Here is an 18354-nt window from a genome sequence, read left to right as displayed (position 1 = left end):
GGGCGGGCGGGGCCGGGGCCGGGACCGGGGCAGGGGCAGGCGGTGGCCCCGGCGCCGTTCCCGCCCCGCACAGCCGGGAGAGGCTGAGCACAGAGGGCCGCCCCGCGTTCGGCAAACAGCCGCTGTCCTCCACAGGCATAGGGTGCTTGGGGCTGAGAGGGACCTCTGGAGAGCACCCACTGTAATCCTGCTGTTAAAGCGGATCTTAGAGCACGTTGCGCGGAGTATAGACAGAAAGAGACTCCTTCAGAAATGGTCAGGCCGCGACGGAGGCGTTTGCCTTAAGGGAGGAGAACAGTTCTTGACGATGAGGTGGATGGGAAAACGTGTCAGCGCTAGGCCTGCCCTGTTCTTCTGTCTTGGAGCACGAGACTTATTTCCTTGTCTTTAATACACTCTGCCATCTTGCCATTCGATTTATGATGTAATTTCCCCCCTGTTTTTCCTACATTTATGTCTTTCTATTTACATATAGATATATTCTACAGGACATATGTATATCCCTAGGAGTAGGGAATTTCCTGCATTCCCCCATGGCTCTCTGCTAGGGGCTGAAAAGACTATCCATTGGATTCATAGTTTCAGAATTGTCCCTGGTGAGGCTAATGGAGGTATTTGGCTCTGCATAATAGCTACAGGCTTTTGGATTCTTTTTGTTGGTCCAGATTTTGTCAACTACTCTCTGTGATTTTTGTTTTAAACTCTTAAGTGTATGTGATTGTCTCCTTGCTATGTTATGTTTTCTAAATGCAGCCAGATGGCAGTGAAACCTTTACTACACATGGCAGTTCAGTTGTGAAAGGTATTTTTAAGAATGTCCCAATTTGGGCTTTCTTTTATTCCTGTTCAGTATTTTCAGTCTAAATAGTACGCACTGTTTTAAGGAGAATATATATGTAACACAGACCCATGTAAAAAAACTACTTAAAATATTTTATGGCTTCTGATATAAGCTATCCAAAAATTGAAGTTGATAGCATTAGTATCAGATTAGTATCTAATTGTAAATGTTTATTTATACAAGCAGGAGTTTACGACTGCATCCTGCATTATAGTGTAGAAAAGGACCATTTTTATGAGTGGCCAGACTTGGGGAAGTAGGCTGGGTTCTAAACTCTGCTTGAGGTAGCCTGGAAGCCCATGAATAATAGAGAGGAAAGGACTCAGCTGAGTGACACTTGTTTTTTTCCCAGATCTTTATAAGGGGAACCCCCCCAACCTTATGCTGTAGGTCTAAAACCAAGTTTACCTTGGTTCTGGGAATGTGTTGCTTGCTCTGTAGAGTCAGTAAACCTTCCTGCATTCCTGATGGCTGATTAGTGCTGCTGTCCATTGGTTATTTCCTCCTGCCTTTGGAAAACAATCCTGAGATAAACTGAAATCATTTGCCTTTTTGCCCGGACTGAGAGCAGGAGTGGAGGCTGCTTTGTTGTGCACAGAAACAGAGCCTCTTGTGGGCTAATAGCCACAAAATTCTCCCCATTGAAGTTTCGGTGTTAAAATGAGGATTTTTATTAGAAGAACACCCTGGCTTTAAAAGAGCGACTTCCCACCCCATTCTTACTTAGCACAGCTGTCTCTTTCCCAATGATGAAGGTTTGTAATTTAAAAAGGCTGTTATGATGTTGTCTGTTTGTAATGAAACTCTATTTTTGATTGCATGTTTGCAGCACAGCATGGGGGTTGTGGAATTTTGCCATTGCTTTTTACTCTGTTCCAGTCAACCTGAGTGAGTTTGATTTTGTTTGAAACTTAATTTCCTCTGATGAAATTCCAGCCAATGGCATGATTGTGGGTTATGGCACTTGTTTGTGGAGAATGTGGGCTGCAGCTCGCTGTATTTGTTTGTTGCCATTTTTCTTGCAGAGTCAAGGCCAGTGTGAGGTGTTCCCTCAGCAGTGCTGGCCTGCACAGCTGCCAGGGGGCTGTGCCCTGGGCACCAGCATGAAGAGATGTTTGAGCAGTGGCCTGACCTCTGCTGAAGCACAACACTTGCAAACCCTGACTTTCCTCATCTGTAACTCGAGGGATGAGTCACTCATTTAGTAAAGAGCTGCAGCACTGAAGGGTTTTGTTCTGCTGCCAAGAGCTGGATGGTAACAAGGGAGACAGAGCAGGATCTTTGATCCACGCTCACTTCCTTGAAGTCCAATGACACCAAACCACCAGAGGAAGAAGCTTGAGGGAGACCCCTGAAATTCAAGCTGAAAATCCTGAGGGTTACTCACAATCTGTCCCCACAGCTTTGCTGGCAGGTCAGGGACCTCTGCCTGACAAACAGCTAAGGGGAGTTAGATGAGTCAGTAGTTGCTAAAACAGCTTGTAGATGTTTGCCCCAAATGTACAATTGCAGATTCCTGTTACCTGCTGATGTCTCTGGCTTGTAAACTACTGATCAGGTGCTGAAACTGCTTTTGCCAAAATGATCTTGAAATCTCACATGGAATTAGAGAAAAAGAGAGAAAAAAATTAGAAATGTTCAGGTGTTCTGAGGATTAGTATTGCTCAGTCATGAAAGCTTTTGGTAGGACTTTTCAAAGATGTAGTGAAAACTGCTGAGGTTTAAGACTGATGAAATTTCCTATGCTGGTGGCTGGAGCTTTGTAGTTTGTGATGATGAAGATTGAGTGGAAACTCCTTCGAGTGTGAAGCAGGATAACAAGATGCTTTTTGCAGTGTAGTTACAGTTGTTAATCCTCACAACTCAGTGCCTTTTTGGTTAGGTAGCTTTTCTACTTGCACTGTTGGATAGCTGATTTAAAAATAAAATAATGAAACAATCCCTTGAAAAAGAATCTCTGTTGTGATCTAGTGAAAAAACATTGGAAGAATACTGTTCTGGACAGCATAATCTGGACTGTGCTTTAGGGGTATGTGATCAAGATGGGCAGCTTGCCAGTGGTTGTAAGAAGATTTAAGGAAAGTGCAGTCTCTGAACTATGATGAAATGCCTTCTGTGATACCTGTTGGAGGTCCACTAACATATGGAGGGAAAGGTAAGATTCACTGATGAGAGGAACAATAGTGGGTTATTTTAACAGGCCCTTAGGCACAAGCTTAGCTGTGCAGGATGCCTAGGCTTTTGAACAAAATTCAGAATATTCTTTGTCCTTGCTTCATAGCAATGATATTTTCACACTTAAATGTCCCTGGTCACTTTACCTGTGCTTGCTTTTGTCGTGACTGACCAAATCCAGCCTAAATGATATAAACTTGTGGAATTGGTACTGTGATATAAGCTAAAAATGTGCTAGACAGCATTAGAGCTGTATTCTTTCCTAGAGATGTCAAATATGTAATTAGTTTAGTTACTAACTTGATGATTAAAATTCAGCAGTTGTTTTATGCATAACTTACATAAAGAACTGTGTAGGCACCCAGTTTGTGGTGATGGGGAGTGGGGCTGGCCCAGCCTCACCCCCAGTGGGCACAGCTGTGAGCAGCACTGGCAGCACTGAGCCAGGGAGTGCCCAGGGGCACTGAGTAACCACACAGGAGCAGAGGGCACACAGGTGCAGGGCATCAACAGGAGGGGATAAAAGGTGTGGCCAAAGAACAAGGAGGGCCAAAGAACAAGAAGGGCTGATGCTTGAAGCCCTCAAAGTGTTACTCTGTGTGTTAAGGCTGTCTTAACTGAAACAGGACTGTCTCTTATGGAGTTGGAAATGAGGTAGGTGGACTAACAAAATTTTGCCATGTAAGTTGCAATTTAAGGTAGTTCATAATTAGTATACTCTCCAAATTGGTCTAGAAACATTCAGAAATCATGGTGAGGAACAGAGTAGAAGCTGCCAGGAAAATACTTTGTTTAAATTACTTGTGAATTTGTGGAAATAACACTTTCAGGTAGTCAAGTGCTGTTGCATCCTGAGTTTATCCCATTCCACTGTTGTGTGGGTACATCTTTTAATTAGTCACTGTAGTGCAAGCAAGAAATTTTATAGAAATGTGTATGTCAGTACTTAGTTTTTGATGACTATTTATTTAGAAAGGTGTCTCTTGGGATTTATTTTTGCAATGCCCACAGCAGTGTGTTTGTGAGAGAGAAGTGTGAGGAGTTTTGGGAGTGCCATTGCTGGTTTATTTTGTGCTCATTCTCTTTCTGGACCTGTTTAGGGTCCCCCAGCACAGTTTGGGTCCGTGTTCCCTGCAGGTTGAGAATTGCAGTACTTGGGACTGTTTAAGAAACAATCCCCAGTCATGTGTATCATTGAAGGGCTTAACAGAGGTGTAGAATTCCTCCAGGTCCTTGTGTGATTGGAAACCCACAAAGCCTAAGTGGAGCCTCCCTCAAAGCCTGGCTTTGGCTGGGTGCCATTCTGATGTATCTGTGTGAGGTGGAGAGGATGGTGACCACTACAATTCCACAAGGAGCTGCAAGGACCTGGCAGCATGTAACAGCTCCAGTATCACTGCTGAAATGTCTGTGAAGGATGAGAATAATCTTGTTTTGCAGGTGCAGAATGGGAGCTTTGGTCTGCTCAGAGTTGTGCAGGAAGGCTGGTATATGGAGGAAACTTCTGTGTAATGCAGTTAGGTTGTGAAATGATCCTTCAGCCTGATTGTAAATGTGTGAGAGGCAAAGGAAGAACATTATGAGAAAATATCAATATTTAATATCCTGCCTTTACTAGGTAGAGAAAATAAAGCATGGATTACTGGGCTACATTACCATGTTCTGCTGAATTGCTGCTGTTGCACTCAGAAAAAATATGAATATTAAATATTTGTCATTTTTGGAGATGGAGTGCTGAATCCACTACAAGTCAAATTCTAATAATTCAAGCAAGATGGAAGCTGAGGCCTGCTTTAAAATATACAATTAGTGAAATCCAGGGTTCCCTGGCCTTCATGAGGGTTGCGTGTTGGTTGATCTCTGCAAAGGAGTTGCAGGACTGTAGAAAATAAATAAATAAATGTTCCTTGATGGTCTTTAATTTAAATAGTGCTTACCCATAGGATATAGCTTTACCCATTAAAAAGAGAAGCTGCATTTCTTGACAGCTGAAATTATAAAGTACCATAACGTTGCAGAGTAGAAAATAGAAAAATTACACAACATAATGAATTGCCTTTATTTGAAGTTTGTGTGTAATTAATATTATTTAGAAAGTCAAAAAAGAGAGAAATCTTTTATATAAATCAAAAGTAAGGCATTCAACTCAGCTAATGAGTTTTTGTTTTCTAATCACATAAATCATTGTACATATTATCCCAATGTATAATATCCGATTGTATTAACCCTAACATTCATAGCAAAAATTGTCAGAATATTTAGTGTGTTACTAATTTTTTGGTGAAATTTACTTACAATATTTAATTATTTCAATCACATATTCTATTGCATGTCAGAGCTTGAAAATGCATTATCAAGTCTTGTAATAAAGTCCATATTTTTATGCATCCAATTTTTTGTGACTAAATTTAATTTTAAATTAAATTTAATTCATTTAATTTAGCAGAACATTTTAGGTAAAAGCATCTGCTGTAGGCAGATCCTAATTTGGCAATATTACAATCAAAAATCATTGCATATATTCTACTTGCATTCTATCAGTTCTTGGCTTACACCTGATGGATGCCATACAGGTTTTTGTCTCACAAGTTGGTGCATTTCATTTGAATCCTACTGTGTGCCCATTAGCAACTATGATAGTGCAGTTTGAAAAAATTATTTAGAGATTTAATCCTTTCTATTTTATCACAGTTAATTTTTGCTTTCTATGATAAATATCAAAGACATTTTCAATACTTTATAAAATCAGAAGAATTTCTTCTTTTTATGCTCAAAATATTTGCTGTCTCATATGACATATAGGTAGATTTTCCTTCTTTTGCCTGTACTGGAGTGTAGCACCAGCAGGGACCATTTACATTTTTTTTCCTAATTCTTTGCTTTGGATTTATCACAAAAACCTGTCAATTATGAAAATTTTAGATTTCTATTAAATTAGTGTGTCTTTGAACCATTGCCGCTAAAAATGTAGCTGTTGGAATCAAGCAAGGCATGTTCCAGGCACTGCTGTTTTTCTAAGAATAGAAAGTCAGTACATTTTTGTGGTTGCCCCTGACCATTAAGACTGGAGGAAGGTTCTTGGAGAGAATTTCTAGCCAAGCCATGTACAGGTAATCAGACACTGCTCCTTTTCTTGCCACAGGGAGGCTCCTGTTTGGGCAGAGGGAAAAATAAAGTTATCATTATGAAGGCAGGGTTAGCCCAGGCTTCTCATTAAATACTAAGCAGAAAGCATCACTGTTCATATACAACTCTGATATAATTACTCTAAAAGATTGCAAATTAAGGCCTTATGATGTGAAAACAAACCCTTGCTCACCTGATTGTACTGGATATTAACTGCTTTTGATTGTAGCCTTAAACTGGTAAAGACTATTTTTGGGGTTATAAAACTTACAAATAGTATGATTTTTAAAAAGGATAAAAATACAACACATGCACAGTTTTGCAGTCCATCAGTCAGTTTTCTGATCTGCAGTTACTGTGAGATGGGAGTTTTAAAATACGGTCAATTTGTGGTAAGCACTATATGACCACCCCATTTTTGAGACTGAATTAATAGAACTGTAGAGGTTTGTCTGTGCATCACAAGTGCAAGCTAATTTATTGAAACTGTGCACAAAAAATGTGTCTGTAAATAAAAATTGATTCTGCAAAGGGCTTTTTTGGGTAATTTTATTGGTGGCCTCCTTTCCTTTATACAATTGCTTCATCACCAGGAAGGATTCATATTCAGTGCAGTCCCAGAGAAGCATCAGTCCAGATGCAAGCCCTCCAGAAGGTACTTAAAAGATTACTTTTGTGCTCAGTGAATTAACACAAGGGTTTCTGTAGCTGCAGTCCAGAATCCCATTCCACATTATTCTTAGAATCAAAAATGTTGTGACTCACAGGACAATGAGGTTGGCTGCTCTCGAGTGCTCCTGTAAGAGCTCGTTCAGACGGACTTGGCGGTAACTCTGGTTAAACACACCAGGAAAAGAAAAATATCAGTCAGGTCAGTGATCCTCAGCTCTGGTGCCTTTGGGACTTCTGCACTCCCCCTTGCCTGCAAGATTTTCTGCTGCTGCTTTGGCAGCACTGGAAGCCAGGTCTGCTCTGGGGTCCACAGTCTCAGCCATGGCAAAATATGAGGCTAAGCCACACTTTTTGGTTGGTGTAGTTATATTAGGGCCACTCCAGTGGTTCACTCCTGTGTAAGGTTTCCTGGGGATAGGGATAATTTTTGTACTGAATTTTATGATCGAGCTCAAGCCCTCCATATTTTTATGGCTTAACCGCAAGTCACAGGGAACAAGAGACCAGGGCAGGTTTATGTAAGATAGATGTATCTTAACTGATTTTGTAAATTATTTTCTCTTTCCCTGGAGAAAGTAAAAAGCAGATTTTTCTGCATTCAGATCTTAAATTTTCCTTCTCTACAGAAATGTCACTGTTCTTGTACATACTATATAGGTAAGAACCCTCATAATGTAGCCAGCTGTTACCTCATGAGAATCATCCTATAACATCACAAGTTATCTGTGCTGTCAGGTTTTTATCTGTTAAATTGTAAAGGTGTTCTAATGTCCTCTGTAAAATTCCCAGAATTGCCCTACTTCTGAAGTTAAGAGGCATGTCTTTCCAGATGTGTAAGCTAAACTTTTTGTTGCTGTTCTTGTTTTACAGAGTAATTTGGTATTTTAATATTGCTGACTCTCTTCAGCTTTTGAGGAATTTTTCTGGTTCCTTAATTAGTGACCTAGACAGGACCAAGCTTAATCACGTATTATTCTTCCTGTTGTATCCTCATTAGTTCTGCATGTGAGTGTCTGTGATAATATTCCTGTTACCTTTTGTACTGAGGTGTTTTAAGGGCTCTGACTCCCACTTTTTTTTGATAATTGAAGGTGAGAATAATTCTGAGGTTTTCTGCCTATAGCTGACTATATAACCTTATGCTGATTATCAGCTCCATGAGCAGTCAGTCTGCTTCCCAGCTGCTGCAGTCAGTAATGTAGTGTGTTATCTTAAATCATCATTGATTTCTGCTTATGTTAATATGCCAGGCTGTGACTTCTGGCAGCTCTGAGCTCAGAGTTGCAGTCCTTGCTCTGTTGAGGAAGTTACCAGCATCATAAAGTGGAGATAACTAAACTCCCAGTGTACTCCGGTTAATTCCACAGGAACCATAACTAAAATTGCTGGATTAATTCTCTGTGAGTTACAGGAGAACTTGTCTCTTTAAGGTGAAGGAGTTTGCATCCTTTTGTCACTGGCCTGATGAATCCTGGTGGTTCATTGGTAAAAAGGTATTTTTCTAACAAATATGAAGAGCAGACTGGGCTGTAATTCACCCAGTAGATCAGCCAGCATTGGCCTTGAAGTTCCTCTGCACTGCAGGAGAGCTTCTGCATGGTAGACTGGTTTAGACTTCACTCTGCCATTGAGGTAGGAATTCATGCTCAACCCTGCCTTTGGAGAAATTTCTAGCTTAGTTGAAGTGTCTGGATTCAGTTCTAAATGGCCCAAAGTGGTGAATGTTTGGAACTGCACCCTTTAAGAGATTCAAGCTCCAAAACAGTGGAGCCATTTAATAAACCTCAGCAGACCCAATTAGCTCAGGCTCAGTGCAGTAACTGTGTGGCTTCTGGTTCAGAGGTGGTTTTCATCTGGCTGGCTTTGATGTGGGCAGAGCTTCTCATCAGCCTGGAAAATACTGTGTAAACATGCCAAGGTCTGAGAGAGCTCAATAATGCAATCATAACACACCTCTGCAGTGTTTACAATATAAATCCAATCTGTAAATATCAAATACAGGTTTGTACATGTCGTGTTTTTAATGCCATATCTGCTGTTTCACTTTTTCTTACTAATCGTTTCAGCCATCTGGAGGGTAAGAGAAGGTAGATATGTAAAAAAGTAGGTGAGGCTTTACCTTCTCCTTGAATGCTTCCAGCTCTGCATCTGTAATTTTCCATGGAGTCTCTCGCTTTAATTTCTCAGCAGTTGTCATATCTTTGCAGCTTTCATGGAGGCGATATGGTTCAATCATCTCTTCAAAGAATTTCCAGCTGAAACAGGGATTACAGAGGAGGCCTTGCTGCAGGGTATGAACTCACTAACTTATTTCACAGTCACTGTGGATGAGGGGCCTCACTGATAATAATTATAGCTGAAAAACATGCAAAATCTTTAACTGTTCTCTGCTACATTGTGCCCCAAGTTATAGCTGTGCCACTTCTGTATGTTTGGGTTATTTGAGAATAATTAAAAGGTTATTTGAGGATAATTAAACACTGCATTTAGCAGAGAATTTTCTGCGTTGTCCTAGTTCTGGCAAAAATACTGAAATGAGTTTTACAGTAACTGCACACTGCAGTATGTTGGTTGCTAATATTAACAATGAATGTGGTCTTCTCATGAATACTGAACATTTTATTGTTGTTTCAGCACTAGCTGGACCAGTCACCTCACTGATGTGGTTTTAATGCAGTGGATAAACAGGTGATACAAACTGCCTGTTACAAGGGGCTGAAGGAAGCACTAGGTATTTTTGCTATATGTGGACTCAGAACTGTGTTCAGATTTTCTCTCTAAATTTCAAGTTGTTTCTTGAACTTTTGAATGGCTTCATCTGGAGAACCTTATTGTCCTTCAGTACTTCCTTGCTTGCCCGTTGTTGAAAATTCACAGAGACCTCAGGGAGTTTCTTTTGTATGGGTGTGAGTCTGAGTATTTCTCTGAGCACTTGGTGCTGACAGGCCTTGTTGTGAAGTGGCAGACTGGGCACAGGCTGGCCTTGGCTGTATGGCCAGGAAGCCAAGAGATGGGTTAAGGGCTGTGATATGCAGCATTTAGTGTTGCTGTTGCTAAGTTGTCATTGTTTGTCAACATCCTCACTGTCTGTTTCAGTATGTAAAATAGTGATAATCCTCTTATTATTCATTAAATAGATGGGGTGCCAGCTGGAAGAGAGATACAATGGTCTGTCTAGCAAGTGTCTGGCATAGAGCTCACTTGTTCAGTTCAGACAGTGCTGATGCAGCAAATGTGTGTGGCTTTTTATGTTAATGCCAGCTATTAATTCTTTTTGATAGCTTTTATTTATGTAAAATCACTGCATAGTACTGGAGGAAAAACAAGATTTGTATTGCACAGTTCTTTATATGATTAAAAGATTTTACTTGAGAGATCAGGAGAGCACTGAAAGGGGACTTTAGGTATCTAGTTATAAAACATTTTATATTCTTTAGTTGAATTTCTTCAGTCAAGTCTCCAATGGTCCATAGAAACTCTTTCCTTTTTCCTGCTCTTGATACTTAGAAAATGATTACAATGAAGTGACAGTGTTTTTTGTGTTGTGATTTGTTGGGTTTTTTTCCTTTTAATTTTCAACATAAAAGAAATAAACTCTAGATAAAGGCTGGCTGCTAAATAGTGGATTTGGTAATGCTTCTTACCTTTCTTTGTTGGGCTTTATATTGATATCACAAATGATATTAATATCAGCAAATTTTATTCTGAATTTGCTTAGGAGTGAAGCCATCCTGAAAACAAAAGAGAGAATGTTTTATCACTGTACTTTGGAGTGCCTTATATCAAAGAACACTTGTAAATGAGTTAGACAACTGCATTTTATATCTTTGACTATATGACAAATTACTTTAAATGCTTTAGTGTTTCAGTTTCTAATTGCAGAACTGGATTAATGTGATTGCTGTAGCATAATTCATTTAACTGATGATTGATGAAAATCACAAAATAAAAAGAAATTAATAGCAGACAGAGGGGAGATGGTTTACTTTTTGGGAAAACAATGGTACTTTAAGTATTCCCAAAGGCTTGAGTTACAAAGGGGGAATATTCTATATACAGTAGGTCAGAATTCTCCAATACTTACAGAAGGCTTCTGCTACTCTGAAGGCTTCTGCTATTCTACTGTCAGAATGCTGTGGATGGGCCTTTACAGTACTGGTAGTGCATGTGTTGGTCAAAATTTGATCCAGAAGGTCCAATACTTAAAGAATCTTTTTTTTTTTCATTTATGAATTTATATTGAGCTACTCGCATGGTGTCTTTACACATGTTCATTAAAAAATAATTTGCTTTTCTGCCTTTCCTTGGCAGAAGGAATAGTTTATAGGTTTTTGTGTGTTTGTGTTGAGGATAGAGAGGTTTAATTAGGTCAGTTTTGCCCTTGTTTGAACCATGATTGGGATCTTGTGGTTCTTCCCCACACCTCCTTCTCCCACCTCCTTTTTTGTTTCTGTTTCTGGTAGAATATCTAGCTTTGGATTTTGAAAAGGTCAGAGAGTTCCTAGGAGCAAACCACAGTAGAAATACATATTTGTTTATGACCTGAGAGTTTACTCTTTGTGTTAATGTATTTATATAAAAAGAACATACAGCTTGTATAAATCTTGATGTCCCTGGTGGCAGTCCCTGTTTTGAACACATTAAAAAGCAAAATCTCAACTTCTGTGAAAAGGTTTTAATATTTGGGGAATTACATGCTAGGAAAAGTCCAGTTAAATTTGACTTCTGAATTCAAAATACGTGGCTGAAATCGTACTCAGATGATTTAGTATTAGATCTCCCTGGGGAATGGAGGAATCACCCAGCCCAGATTTGTCAGATTTGTCTCTGTGAAGGCTTTTGCATGTGGCAGGTAGGCCATGTCCTGAGGAATGCTGGTGTTTAGGTACCTGTACACACACATAATGTTTTCTTGGGGACAAGCTGGGTCTTTGTCAGCTGTCCTGGTCATGCTGGTTACTCTGGCCTTTGTGGGACAAGCAGGGGATGCAGGTGTCAGAGCTGCCTCTGTGGAAACTGTCATGTTTTGACAAATCCCATTTGGTGTCAAAACTTCCTACTTCCAGCAAAATCAGGTGACATGGGGGTTCAGGAGCCTGCTTGCAGTCCTGAGCAGCCAAGACTGGGCAGAGAACACTTCCCAGTGGGTCCTTGAACAGCTCTAGGGCTTTTTTACCCAGTTATAAGGATAGTTTGTATAAACACTTGGGAATTTCTTTTGCAGAGGTACATTAATTTTAAGGTACTGTTTAAAACCAAGGGAACCACAGTGAGTAAAGTTTGGTCTATGTGTTCCCTTTTGCTTCAGGGGAACATCCTGTGGCAGCTGCCTTTCCAAGGGCACTGTCTTGTAATCCTAGTGAAGCTGCTCATTCTGACTCCTGTTCTTGTACCCCTCTCTCTTGTTTGCCACTGGAGTTTTGGCTGGAGATGTTGTTTTTAACTTTCTACATGGTGCTTTTGCTCTTTGTTAAGCAGTCACTGACTTTCATCCCAAACTGAGCTGCTTCCACGGGTGCTGAAATGGCTGTGCTGTAATGTGTGAAGTGCTTAAGAAGGAAAGGTCCTACATGCAGTGGTGATAAAAATAAATTTGTATTAGTACCTTTCATTTCCTCAAAGGCAAATGATTATGAAATCTAGACTTTCTTTAAAACACTGAGTAAAATCAACTTGGCCTTAAAGTTGATTAACTTGCTCTTTAACTTCTTTATATTTTATCACAGTAAATCATATTTATGTGAGTTATCTGTCTATGCAATTTGCATGTGAGAGCTTCATGTGCAATTTCATTTCCTGTTACCTGGACAGTCTCATGTAAATCCCATAAAAGTAATTATATTCTCATTACAGAGTGCAGACTGCTCTTCTCAGAGAAGGGAACATGAACTATTAATGGGAAAAAGTGCTGGATGTGAGTTTCCTTTGGTAATCACCATTTGCAGAGCTTTAAGGGCCATGCCATAAGCTTAACACCTTTCAATCAAGTACTTTTCTTTTTTTCATGCTGCCCACAGTATAACAAACCAGTTGTGCTGAAAATTTCTCACCTTCCTGCTGTATATGCATTATATTCAGCATCAATTCTAATTCTTTAAACAAGTGAGACAAATAAAGTTATATTTACACTAGTTTTTCCTCTTCAATCCTATTGACTTTTCCCCCAGTGAAGATCCTTAATTTACAATTCTTCCACTTCTTCCTGATAGTTAGAATGTAAGGAATCAGGATTGTTAGACCTGGAAGAACACAGAAAATTGGAGGAATGTCAAATTAGTGCAGTGCATGGTAAAAATTCCATCTTTCACTTAAGCAGTGTTGGATGTAATTTAATTTTAAAACATTTAATCCTGACAGAAAATTGATTATGTTAGCTTAATAAAAAGCAGTTTTATGCAACTTCCCAAGTCTGTTTTTATATTTGGTAACAGAGGAATCTCTCTCCCTGTGATTCTTACTCAAATTCCTTACCTCCATCATCGAACAGCCACCAAATGTCAATTGTACCTTTTCCTTGCTTCTTTTTAAATTGAGTGCTGGCTTCTAGCAGCCTCTGATTGAATTCACCCACGTGCATTGACTGTATGGTGTTAATGGTGCTCTCTGTAATGAGAAAGAAAAAAATGTGGAAGGATGTCTGATAAGTGAGGCAATAAGTAGCTTTAGGGAACCAAATGGAGGGAAAGCTTCAGGAAAATGAACTGTTTCTGACATAATTTCTATCCTTTAAATCTGAAAAAAAGGTACAGAGTAGATGCTTTGGACTTTTAATTTTCTCATAGACACAGAAACCAAAGCTTGTGTAACACATTGTCACTAGATGATAACATTTGAAAAAAGTTACCTAATAATTTGTTCTGTCTCTTTTTAGTTGATGTAAAATTCACTGGGGCCTTAAAAAGCCACTGGGAAATACCTGATAGTTTTTAGAAGTAAATGTGTCATTTTGCATCATTTACAAGCTCAGCTGTGTTGTAAAATACAGACCTCCCTGAAAGGTACAGGCAGAGTGGGTGCAGTGAGCTGATGGGGTGCAGGGGTGAAGCTGGAAGCTGGAGAGCACAAGCACACATGGCTGTTTCCTTATGCTGACATGGTCACTGATAACTGGAAACAAATTTTGGTTCTTGCTGTTTGCTTGGCTGGCTTTAAAAGATGCAGTCCTGACTCTGTACTAACTTCTCTCATTCCACCTTTTGAGGCCTCTGGCTTTATTACTGCTTCTCTTTCAAAGATTTCAAAGAGATGGTGTCAGAGCAGTATTCTAGGTGGAACAAACAGGCTTCTTTAGAGGTTTTACTCTGATCTGCAAGGTTCTGAAAATGCTTTGTTTGGGTTTTCCTGTGTTTCTGGACTGTGTGCAGGATAGTTCCAAAGCAGTTATTGGCTTTCCTCTACAGTTCTAGCATCTCTGCTGGGAGATGGAACAACTCTGGGGAGTATGAACATAAGAACAAAACAGAGAGGTGGGGCTATTTATTAACACAATCTATCTAATACTGAGAGCCAAAATGTGTAATATATATTTACTTTCTGCATTTCTCAACAAAATCAAAAAGAGAAGCCGAAACAGGGGCATGCAGTCTTGGAATTGTCATAAAAATATGTTCTACTGAAACAAAATCAACTGAAGCCTCCCAGCTGAAGAATAATGGTATTTTATGTTCCCAGTTTGTAGCTCTTCCTGGCACCTGTGGGAGTTGCATGCACAGCCAGATGTAATTGTCTCTGCAGGTGCAAACTCTCAAAATACCTGTCTGTGTACAAGCATGGCTTCAGGTGGGTCATTATCATTACAGCCTAGCAGTTGTGAAATGAGACCTTAAATTGGGTCTGTATCATTTCACTAGATCTGAAATGTAATATTGACTTCATCACCTACACATCAATGTGTTAGTTATTTGACAGTATGCTGTGTATGTACTTTCAGTACTTTTTACCACCTTCACTTGTGCATTCTTCTGAAATTATGCTTAGCCTATAGAGCAGTGCTATTTTTACCTGTTTTTCAGCTGTGTACTAAGGTTGTGTGTGTATATTAAGTAAGAATGCTTGTTCCCTGCATACTGTGCATATGTTCCTATTTTCTTTAGAGAGGAGGGAAAAAAGCTTAAAAGCTTTTTTTCTGTTTGAAAGCTTAAACCACCCTATTAAAAAGACAAAAACAACTTCAAAACCCCCTCAACCAACTTGTACTGAATTCCTCAAACTTTAATAACCAAGTTCTGTTTTTGTCAAGTAGCAGTGAAGATAAGCTGAGCTGAGAAGTTTATCTAGCAAGTGAGGGGGAATGGTTGTGCTGCAGAGAGTGTGTTCTGTGAGCAGAGGATGTCCCTGTGCTGTGTTACAGGGTTTGGCCACCACAGTTTGCACAAGGGAGGTTCTGTTCCAGCGGCTTCTCTGGGGCTCAGGAGTTTTTGGCTTGGAGTAAATTCTGGTTTTTATATTGGCAAAACTGTGATGCATTGAAGGGTTGGGGAGGAGTTGGCGTTTTGGAACTTACCCTTTGTTTCATGTTTTGAGATATTCAGTGTGCTGGCTTTTTTGAAGAATCCACAGATACCCCTTTTTCCTTCTTCAAAGTCATTTTCTTTAATGGTGGCTTCGAGTGCCAATCTCTCCTGCTCCAGCTTCTCTAATTCCTCTGTATATTAGAAAAAGTAAGAGAACTGGTAAGACATTGCTGTCTTTTAAATTAAATCCCTTACTGAGCTAATGGTGATGATGTGATTGCTGTTGTGGTACTTTGTAGACAATGTAAAGCTCATGGTATGAAAATTTCTGTTAAAATGCTTTTTCTTTGCAAACAAGTCGGGAGAAGTAAGCAAAATTCACCTCTGGAAGCCCTAGCTTGGGATGCCTGTGCCTACAGCACTGTGGTGTGCCAGCTGCTCTCAGGTTGTCTCTTCCAAATTCAATTCAGTATTATGACATTTTATAGTTACATGAGATATTATTTATTGAGTTATGTTTGTGGATGTTTAGTTGGTTTCTTTAGCCAAGAATTTGAAAAGACATAAGGAAAGCTGTTTTCCTATACTCAGGAAGCTGAGGTATTTAGTTCTAGCCTGTGGGTCTCTTTTCTTAGAACAAAGTCTCATGGTTTGTACTTTGAGATTCTCAGAAATACGTAAGGATCCTGAATATACAATCATTCTCCATGCAGAATTATTTTTCATGGGTTTTTTTTAAAGCATTAGTTGCAAAGATGGAAGATTTAGCCAATCAATTCTGTAAACTTAGTAATATAAAAGAACAATTTGATCTTAGCATTATTATGCTTTTGCTGAGAAAAAGGTACCATGTGCTATTGTGGAATATATTATGGTGAGGCACTAATTAATATGATTCACATTTGCCTGCAGAAAGCTTTTTTCATAAGGAAGTCTTCTATTTGAGTAATAAATTAACTAAGTATGAGGTAATTTCATTTAAGACATTGTGTTAAAAAAGTAGAATAAACCCTTGCTAGCCCGACATTATTAGCTCTGTTAGCATTCTCAGTTGCCAACAGAAAGATTATAATTTCTTTTAGTTTTTAACCAATGACAGTCTCATACTTCTGATTATTAGACATGGCGATAGCTTCAGATTTAATGGCTACTTAAAACTAAAATTTCAGTTTTTCTATTGAACAGAATGCTGTACCAAGTATAAGAGAACACAATGATCATTCTTTTCCACTACAATGACTCTGTATCTGCTTCAAAACATTTCTTTGTATTTGAGGCTCCCCCCTTAATTCTCTCTTACTCCTTGTGTCACAACACTTGGAGAATATTTGCTCATTTGTAAGACTGCAGAGTTGTTTTCACTGTGTTTTTACAGGTGTTCCCATGACTGTACATTTTGAGCACTCAGTTTCTGACTCGCAGCAGGCACAGATAGGCAGATAGCTCTCAGAAATCACCGGGGGTGAAGAAAAGGTTGATTATTTTGGAATATTTTCTGAGTCTCTGCAGTTTTTCCCCGTGGGTCTCCAAGCACATCGAGCTGCCGGTGCGAGGGGGTGTTCACGTACCCTTGTTCCTTAAAGGAGTCTCTGGCGCTTTTCCCTCTGCGCTGATTTGCTCCGGGGGTTCGCGCCTTCCCCCGGTGCCGCGATGGCGGCGGGCGGGCAGCGGGCGGCAGCAGAGAGCCGCGGGCCCGGCTCGGCCGCAGCGGGAGCGCCCGGCCCGGCCCGGCCTGACCCGGCCCGGCCTGACCCGGCCCGGCTGCTCCGGGCAAACAGGGCCGGGGGCAGAGCGGCCCTGCCCGAAACCTGGGGAACCGTTTGGCCACACAAAGACATGTCTCCCGAAATGATGGTGCCATGGCGGAAGGGTTGCCCTTGGCCCCTGGGATATGCACTGCTAAGCTAAGGAAGAATGAATGGAAAGGGGGGAGAGAGAACTGATGATTCCCTGCGGATTTCAGATTTTTGTAGGGGTGGAAGCTCTGTGAGACTCAGAGTTGCACAGAGGTGGTACCAAAAGTGCAGCTTCCCATTTCCCGTCTGTCCCAGAGGTATCAGGTAGGCAGAGAGAGCAGATGTGCCATGAGCAGGAAGGAAATCTGCAGCAGGGTAACCGGTTGCTGTGGCACAATATGATTTTATTGCTTTAGCCTGTGCTGGAACTGCTTTGGGAGTTGAGTTCTCTGGTGTGCAGAGCCCCTTAATGTGTGAGGCTTGGACTCCTTCTGTCACTGCCAGTGATCAGCAGGGATTTCAGACAGGATTTAAACTGCACAAGCAAGGATGAACTATAGAAGTTGTGAGTGTAGGAACTATTCTAGAAAGCAGATGGTGACTCTTCTGAGTGTCAGTCCTTATGCTGTGCATCTAACCAGGAGAGATATTCAGCTGTCGAGTCACTACATACCTTGAACCTGAAGGACCTGAGATATATCAAATCCTTGGCTAATTCTGATGATAATTACACCAAGCTCAAAATCAAAAGCATCACTGGAAAGAAAGAAAAGGAAGAGAAAACATGGTTTTACATCATGCATGTTGATGAGGAAAGCTGTTTTGAAAAGATCAGTGAAAGTGTTCACAGAGAGGACAGACTAGGTAAAATTGCAGAAGAAATTGTCCCAGATAAATTTATAGTAGTCCTCTTCCCTCATTTAAAAAAAGGTTTGACTGGGCATGGGAGCACATCAGCTATTCCTGAAATGGGTCTTTCAGACTGCACTTTTTTAGGAACTAGGTTGCTATAGGGTAATTTTTTTCTCCCTTCTCTGAGGAAATAACAAAGCTGAGGTAGGTTTTGTTGCTCTGTAACTTGCTTCAGCTTTACAAGTGAATTTTGAGCAAGCATCTATGAGAAGCCTGTTCTAAAATTACTGTTTCCTAGCTAAATCCCAACCCATAGAGCTGCTGAGCCTTAGGCACACATGAGATTTGAAGCAAAGCTCTTCCTCTGTCTCTTAGGCTTAAAAGAAGAATTCCATGATGTTCTCTTATTCCCTTAGTATGAGCATTAGCATTGTTTTTCTCTGAGCCCCTGGCCACTAAAAATGGGAAAATACAGTTCTGCAAAAGCACTGTTGACAGC

The 18354-nt window shown here is 40.2% G+C and overlaps 1 protein-coding gene across 4 annotated transcripts in view; it reads right to left on the bottom strand.

Annotated features, from left to right (window-relative positions):
* Positions 1-5061: 5061 nt before the first annotated feature.
* SLC12A1 (solute carrier family 12 member 1) overlaps positions 5062-18354 on the bottom strand; it is a 44132-nt gene continuing 30839 nt past the window's right edge. For all 4 annotated transcript variants that reach the window (XM_058811748.1, XM_058811751.1, XM_058811749.1 and 1 more), the window contains 8 exons: positions 17677-17759; positions 15318-15458; positions 13286-13417; positions 12942-13053; positions 10459-10545; positions 8934-9069; positions 6908-6975; positions 5062-6166 (listed from right to left, as the gene is read on the bottom strand). In XM_058811748.1, coding sequence (XP_058667731.1) covers positions 6031-6166; positions 6908-6975; positions 8934-9069; positions 10459-10545; positions 12942-13053; positions 13286-13417; positions 15318-15458; positions 17677-17759 — 895 coding nt within the window. In that variant the 3' untranslated portion in view covers positions 5062-6030. The remainder of the gene's footprint in view (positions 6167-6907; positions 6976-8933; positions 9070-10458; positions 10546-12941; positions 13054-13285; positions 13418-15317; positions 15459-17676; positions 17760-18354) is intronic.

This window comes from Ammospiza caudacuta, chromosome 10, assembly GCF_027887145.1.
Source record: "Ammospiza caudacuta isolate bAmmCau1 chromosome 10, bAmmCau1.pri, whole genome shotgun sequence".
NCBI lineage: Eukaryota > Metazoa > Chordata > Aves > Passeriformes > Passerellidae > Ammospiza > Ammospiza caudacuta.
The sequence above is the reverse complement of the archived record's forward strand: the minus strand, read 5'-3'. Positions and strand labels throughout refer to the sequence as shown.